Raw genomic sequence first — 24,786 nt, 5'->3', positions numbered from 1 at the left:
GTCTTTGCTGCACTGGGTGGTCTTTCACAAGGGTTGAGCGTTGTCCTCATCTTGCAGGAGGTGACACCGAGCTGCCGAAGGTCCCTCGATCCTCTGGGCCTTGCGTTGGAAGCTCCCACACCTTTCCAGGCCTGCCCTGTCCCACTTCCCTTCCTCCAGGAAAAAATCACCTCCCAAGCTTTATTTAAAACTCGGCTTGGATTAATCCCCCTCCGCGGGTTGTGTCGGGGGCACGGGGACCCTCCTCCCCTGATTAACGGCGGCGCGGCAAAGGGCAGCCGCTGCTCTCCATACTGGCGATTTTTCTGGAGCTTATTTAACAATTTCCCCTTCTCTCCTCTCCCCCAGCTCAGCTCGGCCGTGTGAAATATGGGCGACGACAGGCCGTTCGTGTGCGGTGCCCCGGGCTGCGGACAGGTATGGATCCGGGCGGCTTTACGGGAGCGCCGTGAATCAAAGTGGCTGTTTTATCGCGGAGCCAAAGCGCTTAAAGCCGGTGTTTGACGGGATCCCGGGAGGTAATCAGATCCCGGGATTGGCAGCGTGTAAATCCCCGTTACGAGCGGCCCGGGCGCTCGGAGCCGGCTCGGAGGGGGGCTCCTCGCTGTGCTGCTGGTGTTTGCCACGAGCCCCCCCGGGGATCTCGCCGAGTTCCCCCCTGGAATTCAGGGCTCCTGCTAAGGCTGCTCCTCCTCTCCCAGAGGACAGACCCGCTCCCCCCCTCCCCGGGGTGAGGTGGCTCTAGAGCCCGTCCCGTGGAGCAGCTGGGAATGTGACAGGTGATGGTCTGTGTTAGGTGAGCCCCAAACTGCTGTGGCTATTTTGGGATGGCTTTTCTTGCCATCCCATTGTGAGTTTCTGCTCCCTGGAGCTGCCGCTGCCTTTCCCGGGGCGAGGGATCTGAACAAGGCACATCCCCTTCTGATCACCTGCCTGGGTGGGCACCTTCCCATCCCGTTTTCCTTGGGTTTGCAGGGAAACTGGTGCTGAGCTTGGGGTCTCTCACACGCCCTGGTATTGGGAGGAATGGGAGGATCGTGCAGTTCCTGCTGGGGCTGATTTAATGGGAGCTCTTGGAAACTGGGGCTGCTGTGGAAGTGCAGCCCCATGCAGAGCCCAGGGAGATTTGTGTTTGTCTTTCCTGAAGCATTAGAACCTCAAAATGCCTTTTGTAGGGAAAGGAGAAGGGGGGGGAATTGTGGCTTTGAATTAGGTATTAAGTGATGTGCTCACTCTGGTTTTCCTGGCTGCAGCCATTGGGTGTTGGGTTGCCAAATTGGGATGGCTGGAATGGGTTTGGGAGCGATAACCAATTCCAGGGTACCCCCCTGTGTGTGTGTGTCCCCCCAGTTCTTCAATTCATTTAGTACCTTAATGCCTCCTGTGGGTCTCCCAATTGAAATTAGAGATAATTCTGCGTCCCCAGGGCACCTCCTCTGAGGCTGAGTGTGGGTTCTGTGGTGCTGTTTGTTTTTATAGCACAAAAAACGGGTCAAAAACCTCATCTGGTAACTGCTGGGGACTGGGGCTCTTTGAAAACACACAGATAAGGCTTCCCAGCTTTCTGGTCCTTCTGGCACGAGCCCCATCCGGAGCCTTCTCTGCCCACTTGCAGGTGATCTTCCTCCTTTTGCCTTTTTTTTTTTTTTGTAGGCTGCTTTTTATCTGAAACTTCTTTGCCTGTGAAATTGTGCAAGTCATTTATAAAATGTATTAGCTGTGTTTGAGCACTTAATGGTGTGAGCACTTCAATCATACAGCCTTAAAATCGGATTCAAACAAGCAATTAAGGCAAACAACAATGTATTTAAATTTAATCTCCCACAATCTCCCACAAATGACATATAAAGGTGGTTGCTTCCTCCTTTCGCTGTTCCAGCCTGCTGCTTATGGGTAATTCTGACAATTCTTCATGTTAATATGGAAATGTTGGAATCCGGGTAATTCATACCGGGATGATTCATGGTGATCCAGCCTGACCTCGTGCACAGTTTCCTAGAACGTCCTTCAATGCCTGTTCAAACCAGAGCAGGTATTAAATGTGATGATCCAAGCTTGATGTAAAATATTTCCAGCGATGGAAAATTCGCCACAGCCCTCGGTTAAGTTGCTCTAATAGTTAATTGCTTTTGCTGGGAGGGAAAAGTGATGCCTTATTTCCAGTCTGAACCTGTTCGGCTGCAGCATCCGGGCTGGGGATGGAGTTGATGTTTGTTTGTTGGGCAGAAGATCCTCCCTGTGGAATTCCAGGTGTTGGTAGGTGTTTGCTGGCTGATGGGTCATCCCTTAACTAAACCCAGGGTGCTCTGAGCCTTTCTCTCTAAGTCCTGGTGTCTTACCTGCATTTTTTTGTCCTCAGTCCTGTACCTCAGCCCCACGTTGAAGGTTTTTAGAGAATCACAGAATATTCTGAGTTGGAAGGGACCCACAAGGATCTTCAAGTCCAGCTCTTCAGTGAATGGCCCCTCCAGAGATTGGAACCAAGACCTTGGCATTATTAGCACCAGGCTCTAACCAGCTGAGCTCAGCTCAGGGTTTAAGGAGAGCTGGAGGAGCCCAGTGGGATCCTGGAGCTGTGCACACCATCACAGATCAGCTAAAGCTCATTCTGGCTGAGCTGAGCTCCCTGGGCAAACAGAATAAAGTGGGATCATTGGGATGAGCTGGGCAGGGCAGCAGAGTTGGGAGTTTGGAGGATAAGTGTGGGTTTGGAGCTGGGGGCTGCAGCTGCCGCAGGGCTCAGGGACAGGGGCCACACTGGTTCCCCAGCAGCTTGTGCTGCTTTCTGGCACTGAACCCTGACCCTGGACAAGCCACTGGGGATCATCCCATCAGGAATGGCTTCTCCATGTGCACTCAGGTTAATGTGGAGCCTGGGAAGGGTCAGAGGGGGCTGCAGCTCTCTCAGTTCTTTCCCTCCCCTCCACGGATGGAGACATTTGTCTTCAAACACAGGGGACAAAAAGGGACATTCAGGTCCATGTGAGCCACCAGCAGAACATCCCAACCTTCCCAGTGGAGTCTGTAGGATCCAGAGCTTTGAGCTTTTGGGAAGGCAATCCCATTTTCCTCACCCAGGCACTTGGGCAGGCCCAAGCAGGGCCATGGTACTGGGAAGCATTTCCCACCCCAAACCAGGCTCTGGGGAGGAGGGAGGCTTCCAGCAAGGATTCATTCAGCCTTTTCTCCTGTTCCCTCGAGAACTTTGGGTACGTTTTGCTTTGGAAAAGCCGTTGGAATGGGAGGGTGTCAGTGGCTGTTGAGCCTCTCAGTGTTGTCCAGGTCAGCATTTTTGGGATGACTCCTGGCCAGGTCCTTCCACGCTTGGTTCCTTTCAGTTCTGAACCTTTGATCCCATGCCCAGTCCATTGGGCACGGGAAGAGGAGAGGGGAGAGCTGAGCCAAACAGATCTGAAGCCAGTGGTGATTCCCCCCTTTGGTGTAAAGGAAAAAAGAAATTGTGTTAATCTTTGAACCATCAGCTGCTTCATTCCCTCTGTAGCTGGTACAGCCCCAGCTTTTACGCCTTATGCCCTTTTTTCCTCCTTTTCCTTCCCTGTTTCCACGTGGAAAAAAGGCTGCAAAGCCCTTCAGGGCAGCAAGGAGGGGGAAGAGGGAATGGCCACCGAAAATAGCCGAGCAGATCTCGCCGTGCCGGGGGGTGCAGTGGGCTGTAAACATGTTTGGGTTGCCAGGGCTACAGTGGGGGTTATTTTGGGATTCTCCCAGCAGTCCCTTCCCAGCAGCGGGGCCGTGGTGGCACAGCTGACTCCGAATGTGCCGCAGATGCTGCCGTTAAAAGAACATTCCTCCCAAGGTCGTGTGGCCGGTTCCTTCCCGAGCAGGACAGGTGGCACATTTTCCCCTTCCCCAGCTCTCCGGGCAGAGGGAGTGGAGCTGTTCCCCAGCAGGGATGTGCCCCCCCCAGGAGCTGGAGCAGGGCCCTGCCTCTGGAATGCCTGTGGAAGGCAGAGAGTGATGCCTGGAGTCACTGAATCTGTTCAGTGAAATGAATCTGGGGTGGTGTGTGCTGCTAATCACTGTTAAAGTCTCCTAATCCCCTTCCGAGCGCTCGGATGGTGAGAGGCTCCAGCGCAGCCGAGGGCTCGGGAGAACTCGGGTGTTGCCGTCGGAGTTGGAAGGTGTTCCCAAGGTGTGTTCCCGAGGTCTGTGCAGTGGGACAGCTCCACCTCTTTAGAGCAAGGGAATGAAACCTTCACCCAGCTCCTGACAGCACCCAGCACACAGGTCTGGGACAAGGAGGGGCTCGGGGGGCTCCGGAGCTCGGGAACCGCAGGGAAGTTTCTCCATGTCTGGCTCCATCTCCTCCCTTGGAAAACTGCATCAAACCCTCTCGGGGGCCCAGCAGCTGCCTGGGGCAGGTGAGCTGGCACTGAGATGCAGCTCAGGGATGGATGTGCCTCTGGCACCATGCCTTCTGCTCCAGTCCTGGAGGCCTTGGGAGCACTGGATGCTCAAGGCTTTACAGAGCCTCGTGGAGGAATATCTTGATTAATTGAACTGTTTGTGCACTTCTGTTGCCAGAACTAACAGAGGGGCCATAATATTGAATGTGTTCAACTGGGAGCACGACTTTCCCCAGCCCCTTCTTCCCCCCTCCACACCATTTCACTTTTATAAGTGAGACAAGTCATCACTCCGGTCCTAATTCCAGAGCCCCAGTTATCCAGGCCATTTCCTCAGACAATCGTTTACTTTTTAAACCCACCCTTAATTTACCAGTTTATTCCCCCTGAACCCCGTGCACGGAGGTGCTGCCCGTGCAGTGTCCAGGAAACGCCAAGCCCAGAACTTTCACGAGGCCAGAAAATGATTTTTCTTCTTTGTGGTTTATTGTATCCTCTTATCTTGTCATATAATAGAAATAATGTTTATGGCATCGAGGCCTCAGCATCACTTGGCATTTAACCAACCTCAAAAGCAGTTTATTGCTTTGTATACTCTGCTGCCATGACCATTATCCCTTAAATCTCTATTGCCCAGTAATATACGAGGCACCAAATGGCTCCTGCGATTGGGTGAGCGCGGGTCGGAGGCTGAGGTGTGTTTTGGAGCTTGTATAATCCAAACGAATATGGATTAGTCCTTTTATACGATGTGGAGAGGAAAAACCAACCCCTTCCTCTTCCCAAGCTCTCCCTGTCACCAGTCCAACTTTGGGGTGGCACCGTGTCCCCCGTTCCTTGGCTACTCTGGAACTGCAGCTGTGGAACTGCACCGTGTCCCTGTTCCTCTGGGATGTCCAGCTGTGGGATTTGCAGCTGTGGAACTGCACCGTGTCCCTGTTCCTCTGGGATGTCCAGCTGTGGGATTTGCAGCTGTGATCAGCCTGAGCTGAGGCTCGTACTGGCCCATCTTCATCCCACTGAAAGGAAGGGACCCAGCTCCACCAGGACGAGGAATGAGTCCTGTCCCTGGTTAAAGAGTCCACCCTGGGACAGGTGGGAGCAGATCAGATCTTCCAAGATGAGCTCCTGTGATGGAAAGAGGCAGGACAAGAGGGAAGCAGGAGTAGGCAGGTGTGGAGAGAGCCCAGAGGTGAGAGGGAGGAAGGGCCTGTGCCCTTTTGCCTTCCCACAAAGCATCTGTCCTTGGCTGTAATTCCAAAGGTTTGCTTTGCAGTGTCCTTCCCTCCTTCCAGTTATGACCTAAAGTGAAACATTCCCAGTCTGGAAGCTGCCAGGAGCCACCTTGACTCCAGGGATGTCTCAGCCCAGCCAGAGCTCGCTGCCAGCCTGGCCCATGGGAGTGCAGGACACGGATGTGTTTGGTCTGGAGATGAGAAAGAAACACTCCTTGGTTTAACAGCCTCCTCAGGCTCTGCCTCTGGAGGCTGGTCCCGAGGCTTAGGAAAGGAAGGCAGACAAACTGCCTAAGGAATTCAGGGAGTTAAAATCGAATCCTTAAAAACCTGCAGCCCAACTGGCTCCGGGCTGCTGGAGCAAACTGGAATTTAAATGGTTATTGAGCAGAGTTGTGGCACCCTGGCCTCCAGCAGAAACTGTTCCTGCCCTGGCAGGAGGGGAAGTGGGACTGGCCTTGGACACAGGCACAGGGTGTTGTTCCTAAAGAATTCAGGCTCCTTCCAGCCCCTGGTTTGACGAGTGGGAGCCTTTGGAAATCTGAGCCTTATTATCCAGGAGAGTGGCTTCTGTGGAGCAGGGTGGACACGGAGCTGGATGGGGCTGGTGGCCGTGGCACGGCAGGAGCAGGACTTGGAGCTGCCCCTGCCGGGGTTATGGGCACGATCCACACCAGGTCTCATCTCCAGGACCCCCCAGGCGACCCTGTCCCCACGCCCTGGGTCGGATGGCGCGGGCAGCAGCTCCCATCCATCCCCCTGCAGCCCTCCCAGCTGGCCCCAGGCAGTGCAGATCTTTCCTTCACGTGTCCCTGTTGGGGACGAGCTGTGGCCAATCCCCCCCCGCCCTGCGCCAGCCGAATGTTAACATGAAAAATCGTGGGATTTAACGAGGGAGCGAGGATCAAATCCTCCTTTTTGTCGTGCTGGGGCACAGCTCCCCCTTGCCCGCACTTAACATGCGGAGGCACGTCGGAGTCGTGTCCCTACGGCACCCAGGTGGGTTGGGGAGCTGAGCCATAAAAACCAGTTTCTGTTCTGTTGTTTAAACCGAAGGAGGAAAATGTGAAGCTCCACGGTGAGGAATTCCTCGCCGCGCAGCCCGGCTCCGTCACAGCTGCAGCTTTTATTTGAAGCTGCCACAGCCGATATAAAATTCTACAGAGAAACATCTCGCTTTAAAGAGTCTTCCGTTATTTTCCAGGAATGCAGGTTTTCCAGAGTTAATTATTTATTTCAGCTGAAGGCCTGTACAGCTGCAGGACCTGCAGCACGTCGGGACAGAGTGGCAGATGCTGCACAAAGCTCCCAACGTTGAGGCCGGAATGGCTCCATGTGGAAGTAGGGTTGGCTCTAGGAACTCTTTAGTTGTTGGCAGCAAAAGGAGGGAATTAATTTGAGCTGTAACTCCTGTATTGTCAGCAGAGTGAAACGATCTCTCCCACCTCTCGCTGAAGGTATTTTTTGGAGGTGGGGAGGGGAAAGCTAATTTTGAATAATAATAAGCTTGAGAAGGCATCTGAAACCAGTAAACGTTTATTTTTTACACTCCTATAACTTAAAAACGGCCAAACCAATTTAAACCAAATTGGATAATAAAAAATATTGCTCCTAGGCTGAGCCCCTGTTTGCCAAGTTCCAGCCTAGAATGAATTTTTATGGCCAAATTATAAACCCCCTAGAAATGAAGGTTTAAAATGGAAATGTTGACAGACCTTTAACTACAAAAGCACTGTAATAGAACTTCTTTTTTTATAAAATGGCTGGTTTAAAATATAATTAAGACTTAAATATTATTTAATAGCAGCATTTCCTGTAAGTTAAAATCTTTATCATTCCTCTGGCTGGGATTCCTTGGCAGTTCTTGGAACGCCGGCGCTGCTCTGCAGTGGGAGCACGTGTGAACCACAGACCCTCGTCTGTCACATGGAGACAGGGCTGGACAGCTTTCCAAATTCCAAATAGGAGCCTGGATGCCAAAGGACCCACCGGCCTCCACACGGATCCTGCGGCTCTGGAAGAAGCCGCCGCGTCCGCCTCTGCCAGACCCGGCTTTTAATGCCCCACAACAACGCTGGTGGTTCATTCCGTGCAGGAAAACATGTCTAATCCCCTCTGGCTGATTTGGTGTTAATGAGGAGCTGTGCTTCCCGAGGGATGGCTGTGTTGGTGTTCCCAGCACTTCCCGGGCACTTGGACAAGCTGGCGAGCGAGCGCTGGCCACTCGAGCCCGGGAGCCTCGTGCTGCAGAGTGTCCTTGCAGGAAAAGCAAAGGCTTTTCTGCTGCAGGGCCCTTGCTCAGGCTTCTCCCTGCTCTGCTCCCGAGGGCTGCATCCTAACCCTGTGTTAGAATTCCTCGTTTCTTGCTGTTCTTTCCCCCCCCCCCTCCCTCCCTCCCCTGGAGAAAGGAGGTTACAAACGGCCCCGGGCGGTCACTGCTGTGCCTGGTGCAGCAGGACACACGGACAGGGAGCTGGCAGTTCCCTTTCTCTCTCCCTTTCCCTGCTGCTTTTCCTGCTTTCTGCTGTCCTGCAGGTGGAGAAGCTTCCTGGCTTTAACCCTGCTGCCTTCCCAGGACAGCTGTGGGGACCAGGGATGCTGCAGCAGGATGCAGAGACCCGTGAGAGCGTCACCACAATCTCCTGGGGGGTCTGTTTTATGTGGGTTGGGAATTTTTTAAATTTTTGTCAGGAAAGGGTGATGTGGTTTAACCTGGAAATTGGGAATGTGTGTAGGTGGAACTCTGTAATGCCCAAGGACACTTGGCTGTGCACACACTGCCCTTGTGGGAGCCACGGGAGCTGCCACGTGTGTGCAAGAGCAGTTTGTCCCTTCCACACAGGGACAGCCAGGAACTGTTCTTATTCGCAGTGTTCTTGTGGATAACACCTAAATGTAACATTTGAAATAACATATTGTGAAAACCGAGCCTTGATTTGGCGTCCTAACGCTTTTAAAGTGTTTGACCCAGCTCTGAGTTCTGCAGTACCCGTTGCCCATAGAAAACTTTAAAACATTTAAATCTGAAAAGCCTCCCCCCATCACCTTTGAGGTGTTAAAACCCTTGTCGGCCAGCTATTTTAAAAGCCAATTTGTAAATAAACAGCCACCCCTGCTGCTGTTCTGGGGTTGTTTTAAGGGGCATTGAAGCCCTGTTTATCCACAAAGAGTGGTTATGTGTATTTTAGACTCTTGCAGTGTCCCCCTGCGTGTGCCACGCTGGAATATGACTGGGAAAAGGTCTCTGGAAGCTGCAGTGGAGATGCTCACTAAGGCTCTGCTGGGTGTTTCACTGGAAACCTCCCAGAGCTGGTTGATGAGATATCTGTGGGTTGGTTTTGTGTGTGTGAAGTAGCTGCTGCCTCGCACAAAGGGGTGGAACGTGCACGTAGAGGAGGTAAGTTCAGCTCCTGTCAGTTCCTCTCTAGTTGGGGTTTTCCCAGAAACATCAGGGCTGTGCCTCTGGCTCCTGCTCTGGCGCTGCAGTGAGGTTTGGCAGCAGCTTTTCCCTTTCTGCCCTGGTGAGGGACTGTTCTGGAACGAGCCCTCGGCGGGGTTTCGTGGCCGTTCCCGGTGCTGCAGCAGTTCCCGGGAAGAAATAGCCCCCCTGCATTTGAAGAAATCGCTGTGTTCTTTTCCTCTCTCATCTCAGGGATGCTGTGCCGAGGCTGCAGAATCCCTAATCACACCTTAAAATATGCAGAGGCAGCTTTAATGCGGGTCGTGTCCCGGAGCAGCGGGCGGAGGCTGAGCTGTGCCGCAGAGCCGCGGCAGCCGCGCTCCCCCGGCCCTTCACCGGCACATCTGCTCCTTTTGGGGTGAAAAGGGAGGCTCTGGGGCAGCGACAGTGAACCCAACAGGTTCACCCAACAGTGAACCTGTTCCATGTGCAGTAGAAGAGCCAGTAAGGGAGCCCATTGCCCTCTTGGAGCACCTCGTGTCCCAGAGGATTCTCCAGCCGGTCACAAATTGCGCCCGAAACACAGCGGGACGGAGGGTTCTGGTCTCCCAGAAGGGCCCCTCCTGCCAGCTCGTGGGGCTCAGGGGGCTTCCTCAGGGCCCCTTCAAACATGGATTAACCTTCCTGGATTCGGGGAAGGGCGCTGAGCCACAGGCCGTCGGGCCCCATTTCCAGGGAAGCTGGGCTGTGGAGCCATCTGCTCTCCGAGGGGGACTTGCAGACTCAGCAGCTATAAATATACAGAGAGAGGGACTGAATGCCAGGATGTGGCCCTATATAAACAGCCATATATGTGCATCTGCACGTGTGTTTGTATGGACAGGAGCTCCTGGCTGCAGCCCCCCCGTGCTGGGCTGGCTGAGGAGCATCCCCTGCTCCGGATGCAGGGGAGCAGCTCCAGCCCACTCCCCACACAGGGCTTGGCAGGTACCCCGGGATACACAGGCATTACTCAGGGCTTTACTCGGGGTTTACTGTTCCAAGGGGGCTGTTCTCCCTCCGTGCACACTCACACCTGCAGTGCTGCTCCTTGTGCCGCTCACATCGAGCCGGGGCTGGAGTTCCTCAGACTCCAACAGATTTCTAAGGATTTAAATTTGGGATTTCAGCCATATCCTCGCTGTTCCCAAACCATGGGATGGTCTCCACTTTCTGCAGCAGCAGGGAATGAGGAGGGAAAGTTTCTCCTTTCTTGAGAACATGATCAGGGCTGCAAAAATACCCCCAGAGGAGCTTGGCCGTGCGGTTGCAGGGAATGGTTTCTTCTGGTTTTGGTTCATGCCCACAGAGTTTCTGCTTTGAACAAACTGATCTGAAGTGAGTCCTCACCTAGAGCTTGTGCTCTGTTCCAGAAATGCAAACTGTGCTGCCAGTTTGCTCAGAAACTGAGCTGGGCTCAGGTGTTACCCTGAGATGGGACTGACCCAAAGGCCCGTGGCTGTGGGCTCAGGAGGAGGGAGCACAGAGCTGCTCCAAAGTGAACCTGGAGTCTGGCCGTGGCTCTGAGCTGGACCTGGGCTAGGCTTGTCTTAGGAGCTGCAAAACCTGTGTGTCATCCCTCCCTGAAGCACCTGGAAATGGGGCTCTGGGTTTGGAGAGTTGGGAGGCTGCTTAGGAAGCGAGAGAGGGGTCTTAGGGTGCACCCAAAGGTGCTGCCAAATGCTCAGGGTTGAGCTTTTCTTCCCTCTTTTGAGCACTGGGTGTTTTCTTGGCCGTGTTAAAACCAGTATTTTGAAATCAAGGCTGTTTGGTTTTGAAGCCTCACTTGCTCCCCTGCCTGCTGCTCTGAGGCAATTATAAATCCTTTATGTTTTACTGCAAGAACAAATCACTTGTTCCTCAGAGCACAGCTTTGACAGAGGCCTCGTTATCGGTGTCATGAGTATCCCAGAATCAGAGTCAGAGCAGGGGTAAGGATGGAAATGAAAAGGTGCCTTAGTTTGCAGGATTTTCTGTAAACTCCTTGTGTAAAATCCAACCGAGTTGTCACTGAAGGACAAAAAATAAGCAGCGTGGGGGGGATTCTGCCTGGGACTTCATCCCTTTCCCCAGCAGCAGCAAGAAGGACCAGCAGGTTTCCCTTTGGCTCAGCCCTGCACAGAGGTCTTTGGGACCACCCCCCAGTGGTGTGGTGTTATTTCAGTACCCAAATAAACCGGGGGGCTTGTTTTCCTGAGCCCTGTTCGGGTCTCAGCCCCGGCCTGAGCTTTGCAGAGGCACCAGGAGGCAGCTCCACACGACTCTTGCAGCTGAAATCCTCCCTTTTTCTCCCAAGGATGCTTCGCCCCTCTGCGGCAGGCGCAGATCCATGCGCCTCTGCCAGCCCTGGTAGCAGGAATACTGGGAATACTGGTGATACTGGAGCACGGGCAAACAGGAGACACTGCCCTGAGTGCTTGGGGCCGGGGGGGGAGAAGCCCCCCAGCACCTCGTTGCTGGAGAGCAGGGTAGAAAACCACCTTTAAACCATAATATCTGTATTTCTAGAGAGATGGGGGATTTTTAGTTGTAAGTTTTTTATGCTTTCGGGGGTTTTTTGGGCTCACACTCCCCCCCCCCTCAGTCTGTGCTCCTTTGTGTGAGAACCTTCCTCGGGGTCGGGTCTCAGGTCGAGCTGTTCAAGCTCCATAAATACAGTTCTTTAGCAGCTCCTGTGCCGCGGGAGGTTGGAGGGGCTGGATGGATGCTCCGGGCCGACTCCAGTTATCCTGCTGCCGGGCTGGGGGTGCTGCTGCACAAAGGGCTGGGGGGGGGGGGAAGCACCTTTGGGGCTTTTTCTTGACTGTGCATAAAGAACAGGGCGCGGGGCCGAGCACAGACATCTCCCCCGTGTGTCCAGAACTCGCCCCTTCCCCGGCTTCGTGGTTCTGTCGGGTTGAATTTAGGCTAAAAAGCAGGCTCTGGGTGTGCTGCAGAAAAACAAAACTCGGTGTAGGAGAGGCTGAGGTCGGCTCAGGCACATCCCGCCCCTCTCCAACCTCCTTAAATCCTGGGAGGAGAGCGTCGCATCGCGCGTGTGTTTAACACCTGCTTAAGCGCCGCCGCTTCCGAGCTCTTGGACCAGCTGTTGTGCTCGAGTGATTTTATTTTTTTTTTTTTAATATGCCGGATTAAAACAATAAAAACATTAAAAGTCCTAAAATTCCCCCCGGGAGTAAACATGTAGACAATAAAGAATTGTGTGAGTAGGGGCTGGGGTGGGGGAGCTTTGCAGCAGCGCACAACGAGCTGTAAACGGATCTCAGCAGCGAGCGCCGCTGAACAAAACCCCTTCAATCAGGGGAGGATCTTGAATCGCCTTTGGGGCACTTACAGAGTTTTGGCTGCTTGACTTGGGGTTATTTATAAATGGTGAATGTCTGGCGTGGCTCTGGCTGTGTCGGGGGCTGGGTTTAGGCAGGGTTTGGGCAGGGATGTGGGTTCATGGGGGAGGGATGGGACAGACAGGGAGGGTTTTATGGTCACTAGAAGAATTGTCAGGAATTCAGAGCATCGTTCTTCGCTGCTCAAACCGCCTAAGTGTGGGCTTCAGGCGGGGGGGGGAGCAGTTCCGAGTGCCCTGCAGTGGCGAGGATTTGGGAGGGAGCCCTTCCCAGTGCCCTTCCCAGTGCCCTGCAGTGCTGAGGATTCGGGAGGGAGCCCTTCCCAGTACCCTTCCCAGTGCCCTTCCCAGTGCCCTTCCCAGTGCCCTGCAGTGCTGAGGATTCGGGAGGGAGCCCTTCCCAGTGCCGAGGATTCAGAAGGGAGCCCTTTCCCAGTGCCCTTTCCCAGTGCCCTTTCCCAGTGCCCTTCCCAGTGCCCTGCAGTGCCGAGGATTCGGGAGGGAGCCCTTCCCAATGACCTTCCCAGTGCCCTGCAGTGCCAAGGACTCGCCTGTGAGCTCTCCCTGCACCACAGCTCTGGTGCAGCTCCCTTCTGCCTCTGCCCTTGTGAAAACCCGCTCGTTCCCCGCGCTGGGAATTCACCCGAGTTTGTGGCTCTGCAGCCGGGGGAAGCAATTCCTGCACACGGTTTTGGTGCTCAAACCAGTCTGTGCCTCTGCATTCGCTTGTCTCCCGTGAACGAGGCTGGGGGTGATGTTTGCTATAAACCCCCGACGTTTGTAAAGCTGCAGAAGAAAATTTAAATGCGTGTGAGATTTTATTACCTGCAGCCAGAGACGTGGGCGGAAAAAATGGTTTAGACCCTAAAGGATGTGATTTTGGTGACCTTGGCTGCGTATTTCCACATCACTGAATCATCACCTCGCGGGGCTGGACGTTGGAGAATGTGGGGGAAGCTGCTGGGAAAGCGGCCGAGCTCCGGCTCCTCTGGTTTTCCTTGAACCTAAAGAGTTTGTCCTCTTGGTTTTATTAAGGGCTGCAGGTGGGAAGTGATGGGAAAGGGCTTGGATTAGCCAGGAGGTGAGTCCAGGGCCGATGCAAAGAGCAGTTGGGAGGCTCCAGCCTCAGGGAGGCTTCTGCTGGGGATTTTGTGGGGTCAGTGGGTGCATGGACCACTCCGTGTTAATGTGCTCCTCGAGCCTGATCCTCAAACCTGAACCCTGGAGAAGGCTAAAACCTCCCAGCTCCTGGGATGGAAAAGAACAGGAGAAGGGAAAGGAGCCTTTCCCCCATAAACCTGACCCCACTTGCTGGGAAAATTTGGCACCTTTTGAAAAAGGCACCAGTGCGGTTTTCATGATTGCAGATTATTTGGGAGGGGGAAAAAGGGGATCCAGGAGCTCTCCCAGCACTCTGGCTGCAGGATGGAGTGAGACAGAGAGCTGGGAGTCAAACCCCTCCACAATAGTCTGCTCTGAGAAATCATAAATCTCCAGGGAGAAGAGGGTCACTGAGAACCTCATCAGGGTGGGAGCAGCAGCACGGCGTTAATGTGCCCATAAATCCACCTGTTCCGATAAAACAGGTGGCTCTTCCGAGAGGCAAAAAGAGGCAAATGCCTTTTTTTTCTGCTGCTGCCTATCTCCTTTTAAAAGCTTAATTACCGCAGTGCGCCGGCTCGGAAATATGGGAATCGGGTTTGCATCCACATGTGGGAAGCAGGGCCAGGGAAAGAGGAAAGGGCACTGCAGGTTGGCCAAAAATCTCCAGAGAAAGGTGTGGAGAGGCACAAAGGTGACTTTTCATGCACTGACTGAGGAGGTCATTGCTGGGAAACTGCTGGTGCTTTAAGGGCTCCTGGAAATGAAGGTGGTGGAGGGAGCTGCAGAGTGGGGTTAATCATGAGGGAACTGGTCTGGGAGCTCCATAAATAAGGATGGATGGGGAGGGATGCCAGGGCAAGACTCATTCCACCCCCAGCCATGGGCAGGGACACCTTCCCCTATCTCAGGTTGCTCTCAGCCCCGTCCAGCCTGGCCTTGGACACTTCCAGGGCTGGGGCATCCACAGCTTCTCTGAGCAGCCCAGACAGAGGGGCCGGACCCCTCCGATTTCTGTGGCTCATTTCCCAAATGCTCCAGTTGTTCTCAAGGATCCACAAATCTTAGTTTGCCTCCTGCGTTTTGTCCCTCTCCCCCTGTCAGTCTCCCACTGACCCCCTCCCTGATTCCTTCTCCCTGTTTTTGGGCTGTGTGAGCGTGTTTAGGCTGTTCCCAGGCACCTCTGGATCCGTGTGTCCACACTTCCCTACAGCCTGTTCCCTCAGTGCCACCATGAAAAGGGGACAACCCCCAAACCTCTGAGTCATTTGAATTCTGTTTGGATTTGACCCGCTGTCCTTCCCAGGCCACTGCTGCTGCTGGAGCTTCCCCAGGAGAGATCCATTCCCTTTTCCAGGCAATAAAACCATCAGCAGAGGGTCACACACCGTGAATGGGTGGGCACATTCCCAATATTGCAATGAATTGAAGGAAATCACCATTCCAGGGCCTTAAAAACCTGAATGGGGCCCGTGGCATCCTCTGTGGAATTGTAGTGGTGTTTGAAGGTCAAGGTTGAGTCACGACTCTTCCAGCCACGGCGCCCGGCACGGGAAGAGCCCGTTTCCAGTGGAGCTGACTTTTGTTTTAGGATCATTTTTCTGGTAGCCCTGAAACAATGGTGAGTAGAGAGGGTGGTGTGAAGCATCTTTCAAAGGGGACGGCCACCAGACCCCTCGGTGAGACCAAATTTAACCTCCCCTCCACCAGCCCTGGGGAATTCAGGTTGGAAATGGCCATGAGAGGGTTAGATTGGAGCTGTTGGGAGCAGAGTCTTGGGCTCTTCCCGGGATAAGTACAGAAAAGAGGTGCCACGTGGGCACAGCTGCTCCCCACAGCACTGTCTGGGACCCATCCACATCCCTTATCCTGACACACTGCACTGAGGATCCCAAGATCCACAGGAAACATCCAAATCCAGGCTTTGGCTGCGTTCTGCCGGCTCGGACCGCTCGGTTTCCCTTTGCCTCCCCGGTTCAGGTCTCTGGTGGAGCATCCCCAGGCGCGGGGGCCGTGTGGGCTCCAGGGCTCTGCTGTCCCCCTGAGGGCTCCCACCGAGCACTGGGATGGGATGGACGGCCTGGCAGGGAGCGGGGAGCCGGAGCGGCTCGTCCGCCGTGCTACCGGAGCCGCACGTGCTCCGGCACCTGCTGCCAAAGCCTCTCCTCGCCGTGCGGCACTGGCGGCCTTGGCCACCGGCCAGAGGCATTTTCAGCTCCCGGTGCAGCCTCCCAGAGCACGGATCCGCAGCCCCGCCGGCAAATTAATCGGCTGCAGTTCGCATTTAATTATTTTTACACATCCATTCCTGTTTCTCGGCTGTGCAGGGGACGGAGTTTCCTGTTATTCTTTTCTCTGCACTCTATAAATCCTCCTCGCGCGAGGAGCTCGCCGCCGGTGCCGTTTGTTTGCCGGGGAAAGAGGCTTTGGAAAAAGCTCCTGGGTTGTTCCTTCAGGAGCCGGTGGGTGTTCAGGGCAGGAGGGTGGCAGTGGGTGAGCAGCAGAGGCTGCAGGGGATGGCAGGACCCCGTTGGGTTTCAGTGGTAGAGCTGAAAGCTGGGGGGGGGGATTTGATTTGATTTTTTCTCCTTTTTACCCTTTCTTCTCTACCAGCAGCCCCAGGGGCTCAGGATTCTCTCTCCACATGACACGAGGGCAGGGCCCCCCAAAAACCCATCAGCAGCTGCATAATTCACCCTTTTCCTCCCACAATGCTGCAGATAATTCCCAAACTGCTCGGCCGGGCCATGGGGCAGGGCAGGAATTCCACTCAGCCTCAGCTCCCTGCCCCTTCTCCCTGCTCCCTATTCCCAACCTCGTGTGCTGGGAAGAGATGCCGAGCTCCCAATGAATCACTGGCACTTGAAATACGGGCAGGGAAAGGCGGCTGTAATTGCCTTTGTTAATGGATTTGATTCTTTCTGCAGTGCTGCTCGCACGGCTCCGGTGCTGCGCCCGGGCGCTCCCGCTCCGAACGCCCCCGTGAAGGATGGAGCCTTTTCCCTTTTTATTGGCTCTGTCTGGTGGGTAAGGGGAGGATTGATGGCTCGCCCAAGGTCACACTGAAAAGCTGTGGCGCTGCTGGGATTCGAGCCGGGGATGTAATAATGATTCACATCCACAGCGCAGCGATCGGGGGGTTCCCATGGGGCCGGCGCGGATCCGTCGGCACAGGCTGTGGAGCCGCTGACGCTCCGCGGCTCCACCCCCTCGCTCACCCCGTTAATTACCACTGGGCCTCTCCCCTTAACTCCTGTGGCAGCGGTAATTAATACATGGATTTTAATCACCTTCACTCGGATCGAAACGGGGCTAAAAATGCTCCACCGTGTGGAAGTCGATAACCGGTGCATTCCCAGGATCCAGCGCCCAGCAGGCTTTGTGCCACTGCAGCTCCCCGTGGCTCTGGGCTGTGGGGATCTGCTCCGGTGGGATGGAGCTGCCGAGAGCAGAGGGACCCCATGGGGTGTCCATCCCTGATGGGATGGAGCAGCTGATGGCTGCGGATGGAGAGCTTGGGAGAGCGGAACTCCGAGGGGTGTCCGTCCCCCTGGAGCAGAGCAGGAGGGTGTCAGTGTCTTAGAAAAATCCTCCCTGCTCTCATGAAGTGGAGATTTAGGAGCCCGATCTTCTCATCTTAGGTTTGCATCCCAAGGTTTGGGCTGTAATTCCAACCCCGCGGGGGGGTTGGGATGTGATTCCAGCCCTCGGGGGTATTTCAGCTGTAATTCCAGTGGCCATCCCCAAGGAGACCACCAGGTGTGCTCAGGGCAAACCACGGGGCTGTTTCCCTCCCAGGTGCTCCATAACCCACGTCCACCCTTTGCTCCTTTCTTCCATGTGCCCCTTTCCCAAAGGGGGAATGTGGGGTCAGGGTCCTTGGGAGTGCAGTGCTGCAGAGGGATTCCTGGGGTTTGAGGGTGAATGGTAGCCAGCCCGGGTTAAATCCCACCGGGATAAACCCGTTCCTGGCACTGACTGCACCAGCTCTGACTGCTCTGGTCAATGGTGGTTGTGTCTGCACCCAGCCGTGCTGATGCTCCTCCCTGGAGCGCTGTGGAGGAGGGAGAAGCTGGGTCTGCCCTGGCAGACTTTATTAAAATTAAAGAACAGAAAGGAAAGTGGAATCTGGAGTTTCTGAAGGAGTTTGCCCCGGACGTCCTTGGCTCCTCACTTGGCTCCTCACGTACTTGGTGCTGCAGCCAGATGGTTCCTGCCTCCCCCCCCATACCCAAACACCTGCATTCCAGGAGGGGCATGTGCATGAGAAGCCCTTTGGGATAAGCGAAGCTATAGAAATGTAAATTAAATTATTTACCTACTCCCAGTTAAATGCTCTGCCCTTCTGGCCAAGGAGGATTGGGACACGGGATGGGGTGGGATGGGCTCCACAAACTGCTTTAACTCTTTGTTTAAATTGCAGGGAAGTTTGTGGAGCAATGTGAGTATCCTAAAAAAAAAAAAAAAAAAAGAAGAAAAAAAATTCTCTGTGCAAAAAAGAAAAAGGTAAAAAGCCCAATTTTGGTGGTTTGCACAACATTTATCCCAAACAGAGTGTTTGGGAAAGGGCTGTTGGGCTGCTGGGCTGGGGATTCCTCACCCTGCCCAGAGCAGGCCAAAGTTTCTGATTATTATTATTCTAATTCTTCCCTTTTTGTTTAGCACAAGGAAGGACCAGGAATCAATCACAGGGCAGGAGGGAGTGGGTTTTTAAAGGGAGAGGAAGAGCCAAAGGCTCTCTGGAGTCGCCAGTGCCAAAAATAACATCTCAAGGTTTAATCTCGGTGCAGTTTTAGCTGGGGAGGATCTGCATGGGGGGAAAGGCACAAAATGCACCCAAGCTCCTTCCTGAGGGATTGAACCGGCTGGAGCCTTCCTGATTTCCACTGAGGGAGCAGGAATAGGCTTTTCCTGATGCCTGTGACTTGGGAAGGACACGGGGTGCTCAGTGCTCCAGTGTTTTGCAGCGGTGCAGGGCAGGATCCGACCCTGCTGCAGCAGAGCTGCCGAAGGGGAGGTTTCCTCCCCCTCCTCCAGCTTTTCCTGTGGGAAACGACCCTGCTATCAAAAGCCCCCAGTGTCAAAGGACCCCGGTGTGGAGCCCCTGCTGCAGCCCCTCTGTGCCAAGCAGGAGCTGAGCTCTTCGAGCACCTCCAAGCGCAATTCACGGGTCCGTTTTTTTTTGAGCTGATCCCTCTAAACCTTCACTCCTTCTCCTTCATCCTCCTCCAGGCTCAGGAGGTGCTTCCCATCCCTCCTGTAGCGGGAGGATGCCGCCACTGGAGCCGGCCTTCCAGAAGCGCTCGGTGACCTCGGCTGCTGCCGACACTTCTGGCTGCCACCGCAAACAACCACGAGCTTCCCGCTGGGAGCAACGGGGCTCCAAGCTCTTCTGGAAGCTGGGCCAGGAGGGAGACCCTCCAGGAGGACACAGCCCCCAAATCTTTGCCTGTCGTCTCCTGGAAGTGTGAAAATAAGAGAATTTGTCCGTGCTGTTGTCGCGTTCTTTCAAAGCAACGAGTCTTTGCGGCATTCGCTCCAGCATTCCCTCCTTGTCCCAGCACCTCCTTTCCCATGGAAATGGGCCCAGCCGGGGACTCACGTGGGCCCGGGCAGATAATTGTAATGGTCCCCCCGGCCTTTAAATCTATGAATCACTCCCGAATCGGGGCACTTTATGCACATTAGTGAATTAATCCGTGCAGCCTCTCCGCAAGGGAGGGAATTATCCTTGTCATGGCTCAGATGGGAAATGGGTGAGATGGAGCCCGGATCTGTGCCAGGACCGGGGGTCACATCACTCACTGCGGAACAGCCGACCTGGGGGCCCCCGGCCCCGGGGGCACCCCTGACCCCGCATTAGTTACTCTGCACTTGTGCCGAGCGAGCGGGGAACGGCTCCGCAGCCTGGAAATCCATCGGAGCCCTGTCACGGCGAGATGGATGGATGGGGCGTGGGCAGCGGGGCTGCCGCAGCTGGGAGTGTGGGGAGGATGTGCTGGGTGGGCTGGGGTGTGGGCAGGAGGTCCAGCAGGCCCCCAGGGCCTGGGCTTTGCTCTCCTCACGGCTCCGTGGGTGTCCTGCCCCTCGCCCAAGGTGTGCCAGGAGAGCCAGGCAGACCCCAGGACATCCCCACTCTAGGGAGCACAAGGACCAGATGAATTTTGGAAGTGAAACCCGTGGTGGCTCCTTTTAAAGCGGGTGACTTTGAGCTCAGTTTATCCGTGCTGAGCACTCAGCGCATCATTTCCCTCCCGCACTGCAGTGCAGACACCTGCTGTTCCCTTTTGTTTCCGTGGATCCAGGTGTTTCAGCCATGTCAGGGCAGTGGGCAGTGGGCAGAGTAACTCCAGCTGTGCTGGAGTTAATGTGGGAGCAACTCCCCGGGTTGGTGGCAGCTCATTTCAGCCGTGTGATGAGCGTGAGGGGGCAGGTTTGGCTCCTCACCCCGTCCAGCCCTGCAGAGGCTGTCCCAGAGCTCGTGCTGTCCCACAGGGAACGGCTCCTTTGCACACTGGTGTGCCTGTGGAGCAGTCTGTGCTGCTGCAGCTACACCCGCTCTGTATCACATGGAATTTTGGCCAGGAGGTGTCTCGGTGCCTGGCCAGGGTCGGTGTTCCCTGAACAGGACTGTCAAGGTTAAAAACCAGCTGGAGCTGCCGGGAGAGCCAGTGGCTCCTGCACGGCCCGTTCGGCACCCGCCTGACCCTCCCTTTGCACCAAAGCAGTCACAGGCTCTACAAAAAGAGGAAAAACCCGGAGCAGCCCCTTGTTCCTCGTGTTGTGCTTGTTAAACTGATGGAAAAATCTCTGCTGCCTGAAGATCCAGGCTTCAGCCCACTGCGTTTATTCCCTGGCTCTCGCGCCGACGGAGACGGCGCATTAGTTGGTCCAGCTGGAAGCATTGTCTCCCATTAAATAAGGATTTTTAAATGAGCACATTTATCCATGGAGCTGTCACAGCCTGTTGGGTAGCGAATGCGGAGCTGCCTCGGAGCCGTTTGCTCCAAAGAGCTGTGACAGTCTCGGGTGAACAAACCCCGTGTCACCCAAACCCCGAACCCCGAACGCGGCCGTGGGGCCCTGGGGTGGGAGGGAAAAGCCAAGCTCGGGGCTGCAGGAAAAAGGGTGGAAGTGCCTCGTGGGTGCTCGTGAGGGCCAGTTGGCAGCACCGAGGTGGCATTGTCAGCCCCGTGCCTGTCCCTCACCCCAAAGACTTTACAGCCAACATCTTCTTTTTAATTCCGACACCCGCAAAATAGCAGCTGAAATAACCCTGCTGTATGTCAGCTGCTGATGGAAGGAGATTAAATATTAAAGCCGGTGCTGTGGCTTTAACTCATTCCATTTTTTTCCCTACTCTTCCCCCTCTTTCCCCCCCCTAGCCCCCCTCCCACTTCCCCTCTCTGTGTAAAATGACATGATTTAGAACCCAAGTGCCAGACTCAGCCTCTGGGTTTCGGCGTTTGGAAATGTGTGGAGAAAGATATATTGTGTCTGTGAGCGTTTCTGTGCAGGGAAGGAGAGAGCTCCCGAGCTGTGAGCCCACATAAAGATGTTAAATAGAGCTGTAACGCGCACGGAACGCACGAAAAGTGCCTGAGAAGAAGAAAAAAAAAATGAGGAAAAAAAAAATCCTGCGATGAAGCAAAATGAAAGATTAAAATAAACCCGGTGCTAGCGAGGCCGGGCTGGAATGTGGGGCCGGGGCTGGCGGGGAGAGACACAACCCTGTTCCACACCTCTTGCTGCTTCCCTCTTTGACCTAAAAATCCCATTTCTTTAGCAGAAAACTGAGCGGGAGAATCGGGAATTTTCTTCCTTTTCCTTTTTTCCCCCTGTCTCTGGTGCTCAGTGTTTCCGACGCCGCTGCCCAGCGGCCGCCTGCCTGCTAAATATTCATCCCAAACCCCCTGCTCCGCACAAAACCCTGATTTATTTCCCTCGGTTCACCCCAACCCACCGATTTTCCAACAGCACCGGGGCGAGCGGGGCCGGCAGCCGAATCCCATAAAAACCAGGGGTTTCGGAGCCGAAACCCTGGCAAAGTGTGGGTGCCCCTTCCCTCCCCGGGCCCCTCTTGCAGCGCTTCCCAGCGCCGTGGATTCCGTCTCGGTCGGCGGCGCTTCGCTCGCTTTTCCTTTGTTCGGGGACGTTTTGGCGTCGCCGGGATTCGCGATGCTCCTTGGAAAGGGCTCCCGGTGCCGGCTGGAGCAGAGCGGAGGGATCGGAAGCTGCGGGGAGGAAAGAAACCCCAGAACCAGGCGTGTTTTAGCCAAAACGTTGAGAACTTTGATTTCAGGTTTGTTTAAGGTTTAGTTACGGAGCGGATCCCGGGAGCGGCGGCTGGGAAAGCGGGAATGCGTGTGCCTGGAGTTACACAGGCGAGAACCTCTTGGGTTTTCCCCCACCAGCTCTGATTTCTTTCAATTTGAGCCCGAATTACGAGTCACCACCAAAAACACCTTCTGATCCAACGTTTTGAAGGACCCTTTGTGTAACCCCCTTGTTCTTGCGCCGAGGGGAACACGGACAGTCTGTGTGTGGGTGGGCCCCGTGTCTTGGGGTCCCCTGCCCCTAAGGGACTGTCCCCCTGCCTGCGCTCATGTCCCCAGCCTGGAAAACTCAGCAACAGAGCCGTAAATAAACGTCGGAAAAGGGTGTCACGCCTGAGCGGATTCACGGGAACAGGTGGCTTTTGGGTGGGTTGGGGTTCTGGATGGTTTAAAGAGAGAGGAAGGGAAGGGGAAAAGGGCAGGAACGCGCTGGTGCTGCTGCAGCGTTTTCTAGAAGCAGCCCGATGCTGCTGGATGCATAAAAATCCTGCGGTACGGCCGCGCCGTGCCCTCGGCCGCCGTTTGTCGCAGTCTATTAGGAGAGACGCAATCCATCCTCGGGGTTTATGGTTATTTGCTTTAACCCCATCCCTGCCTCTTCCCCCCTTTCCCTCATCCCGGCGCGTGGGGCTGGCGCAGCCCTTCGTCCCTTTGTCTGGGTTTCGGCGCCGGCCCCGCGCACACCCGGCCCGGGTGTGAAGCCCCCCACCCTAAAGCCCTGAAGTGGGATTTTTGTCCTCCCTAAACCCTCCCTAAAAGGTGGGGTTTTGTCCTCTGGTTCTCCCTGCAGGTGGAATTTTGGCGGCGGGTGAGATGCACCCCCTGCTCCGCGGGATCGGCGGCCGCTCCGTCCTGCTCCATAAACCCACGGCCTGAATCGCCTGTGCTCTGCCTCACACCATCCCAAAAAAGCTGCCTGACCCCCAGTAGCACCTAATTCCCTGCTCCATCAGCCGGCAGTAGAGCGGGGATGTTGCCCAGCAGCGCGGGTCTGCGTTTCCATCGGCTGCAGCCGCCGTGCCGCTCCGGCACTTAAAAACCTGGATTATTAAAAAAATAGCTGCCCCTCGTTCCATCCCGTCCCATTCCCCAGAAGCCTCGTTAACGGCTTTTCATTTCGAACCCCCTGTTCACACACCCCTTCCCCAGCTCCCAGCCCTCAGCAGCGATCGCGTTACGGCCCCGCCGTCCTTCCCTCCCCCCCTTCCACCGCAGGACGGACCCGTAAAACGCCAAATGCATTTATTCACCATTTTTCTAAATTGTTTCATTTCAGAGGTTCACAAACGAGGACCACCTGGCGGTTCATAAACACAAGCATGAGATGACATTGAAATTCGGCCCCGCTCGCACCGACTCCGTCATCATCGCAGGTATGTGCCCGGCCAGCGCCCAGCGCCGCGGTCGCGGGGCCTGACGGCAGAGATTGATGCCAGGGACCAGATGCACTGCAAAAAACGGCTCTGCCGCCCATAAAACCTCCTGTGATCTGCATTTAATCAGGGGAAAGGAAAGCCAGAGGCTTCCAAGTTTCTTTTTTTTTTTTTTTTTTTCTTTCTTTTTTTTTTTTTATGGGGGTATCAGGTTTTTGTGGGGTTTGGGGGTTTTTTTATTTTTTTATTTTTTTTATTTTTTTTTTTTAGCTCTCGCCCTTTTTTATTAAGACTGGAGGATTTATGGCCAGAAGGTCTTTCACATTTCTTCATGTGCTTTGAGGACGATGAACCAAACCTGACAAAGCAGCTTCCCCTCTCAGCCCAGGTGTCAATTTTCCTGAGCTTTTAGGCTGCAGTTAATAAATTAAAGCCCCATCAGGTGCACTGGCTCTGCCGAGAAGGCGTTTTGCAGAGCCCCAGTGAGGGGCTCTGACAACACATGGTCAAAGCAGCCTTTATAAAACTGGGGGGAAAAAACCAAACCCCACAGATTGTTGTCTGCAGCAGCTCCTGGCAGGTTCCAGAGCCCCTCCTGCCCTGTTCAGGGGCTGCTCAAAGCATCGTGTGAGAGGTTTGTGTTGCTGCTGGGTGAAAAGGATGTTGCTGAAAGCAGGGAGAGGGAAAATGCTTCCTGAAGGCTTCAGAGTTCATAAGGGGAAATGAAGCTGCCACAGCAACCTGGCAGCCTTTTCCCAGTGTATCTCCAGCCCAAATCCAGTGCTGAAATGGGAATTCAGTTGGTTTCTGGAAGGCTTTGAATGAATTGTTGCTGTGGGTAGGATGGGAAGAGAGCTCACACAGCCCGTGCTGGGAGGGCAGGGAGCTGCTCCCAGGGGAGGGCTCTCCCAGAGGGAGAATTCATTCCAAATGGGATCAGGCTAATGGGAGCTGATGGCAAGGAATTGGGGCAGAAGCTCACAGAAACTCAGATTCCTAAAGGTCACCTTTGCTTCAGTTCAGCCCTTTCCAAACAGGGAGCACAGTGGGAGGGTCGGTGCTGCTGGATCAGTTTAGGGGGCAGATTGGGCAGGTGGGGATGGGGGGGCAGAAATGGGGCCTGGCCTCACCCCCAGCCAAAATCCCACGTGACACCCCAAAATCCCACACATGACACCCCTCATCCTCACAGCTCCCAGAGCTGGTGGTTCCTTTCTCAGGTAGATATTGGGGGGATGAAACACTTCAGGAACAAGGTCTGGCCTCCTCTTCCAGCTCCCTCAGGGCTGATGCTCAGGGGGTTGCTCTGGGCTAAGCAACAAAAAAAAATACCCTAAACCAATTTAGCCAGGGCCAGGGCAAGACCAGCTGAACCCCCTCAAAACTGATTTACCCAAGGCCAGGGCAGGACCAGCTAAACCTTCCCAAAACCAATTTAGCCATGGCCAGGGCAGGACCAGCCTGTCTAACACAGGAGCTGTGGAGGGGGTGTGAGGAGCTGCTGGAGGGGGTGTGAGGGCTATAAACCCTTGCTGCCTTGGAGCAGTGAGATCCAGGCCGTTATTGCCTGACATTCCTTCTGTCCTGGGGTT

General features: G+C 54.7%; 1 protein-coding gene across 4 annotated transcripts in view; it reads left to right on the top strand.

Moving 5' to 3' along the window:
* LOC114002435 (cyclic AMP-dependent transcription factor ATF-7) overlaps positions 1 to 24,786 on the top strand; it is a 57,366-nt gene that overhangs the window by 16,813 nt on the left and 15,767 nt on the right. For 2 of the 4 annotated variants that reach the window (XM_027748401.2, XM_027748403.2), the window contains exons 2-3: positions 349 to 417; positions 23,098 to 23,194. In XM_027748401.2, the coding sequence (XP_027604202.1) occupies positions 370 to 417; positions 23,098 to 23,194 (145 nt within the window). In that variant the 5' untranslated portion in view covers positions 349 to 369. Of the gene's footprint in view, positions 1 to 348; positions 418 to 21,717; positions 21,788 to 22,559; positions 22,581 to 23,097; positions 23,195 to 24,786 lie in introns of those variants that run through there. The other 2 variants (XM_039389368.1, XM_039389367.1) reach the window with 2 other exon arrangements.

The sequence above is a fragment of the Pipra filicauda genome, unplaced genomic scaffold (assembly GCF_003945595.2).
Source record: "Pipra filicauda isolate LSUMZ 115617 unplaced genomic scaffold, ASM394559v2 scaffold721_size132957_pilon, whole genome shotgun sequence".
Taxonomy (NCBI): domain Eukaryota; kingdom Metazoa; phylum Chordata; class Aves; order Passeriformes; family Pipridae; genus Pipra; species Pipra filicauda.
Note: the sequence above shows the minus strand (reverse complement) of the source record. Positions and strands in the feature narration are given on the sequence as shown.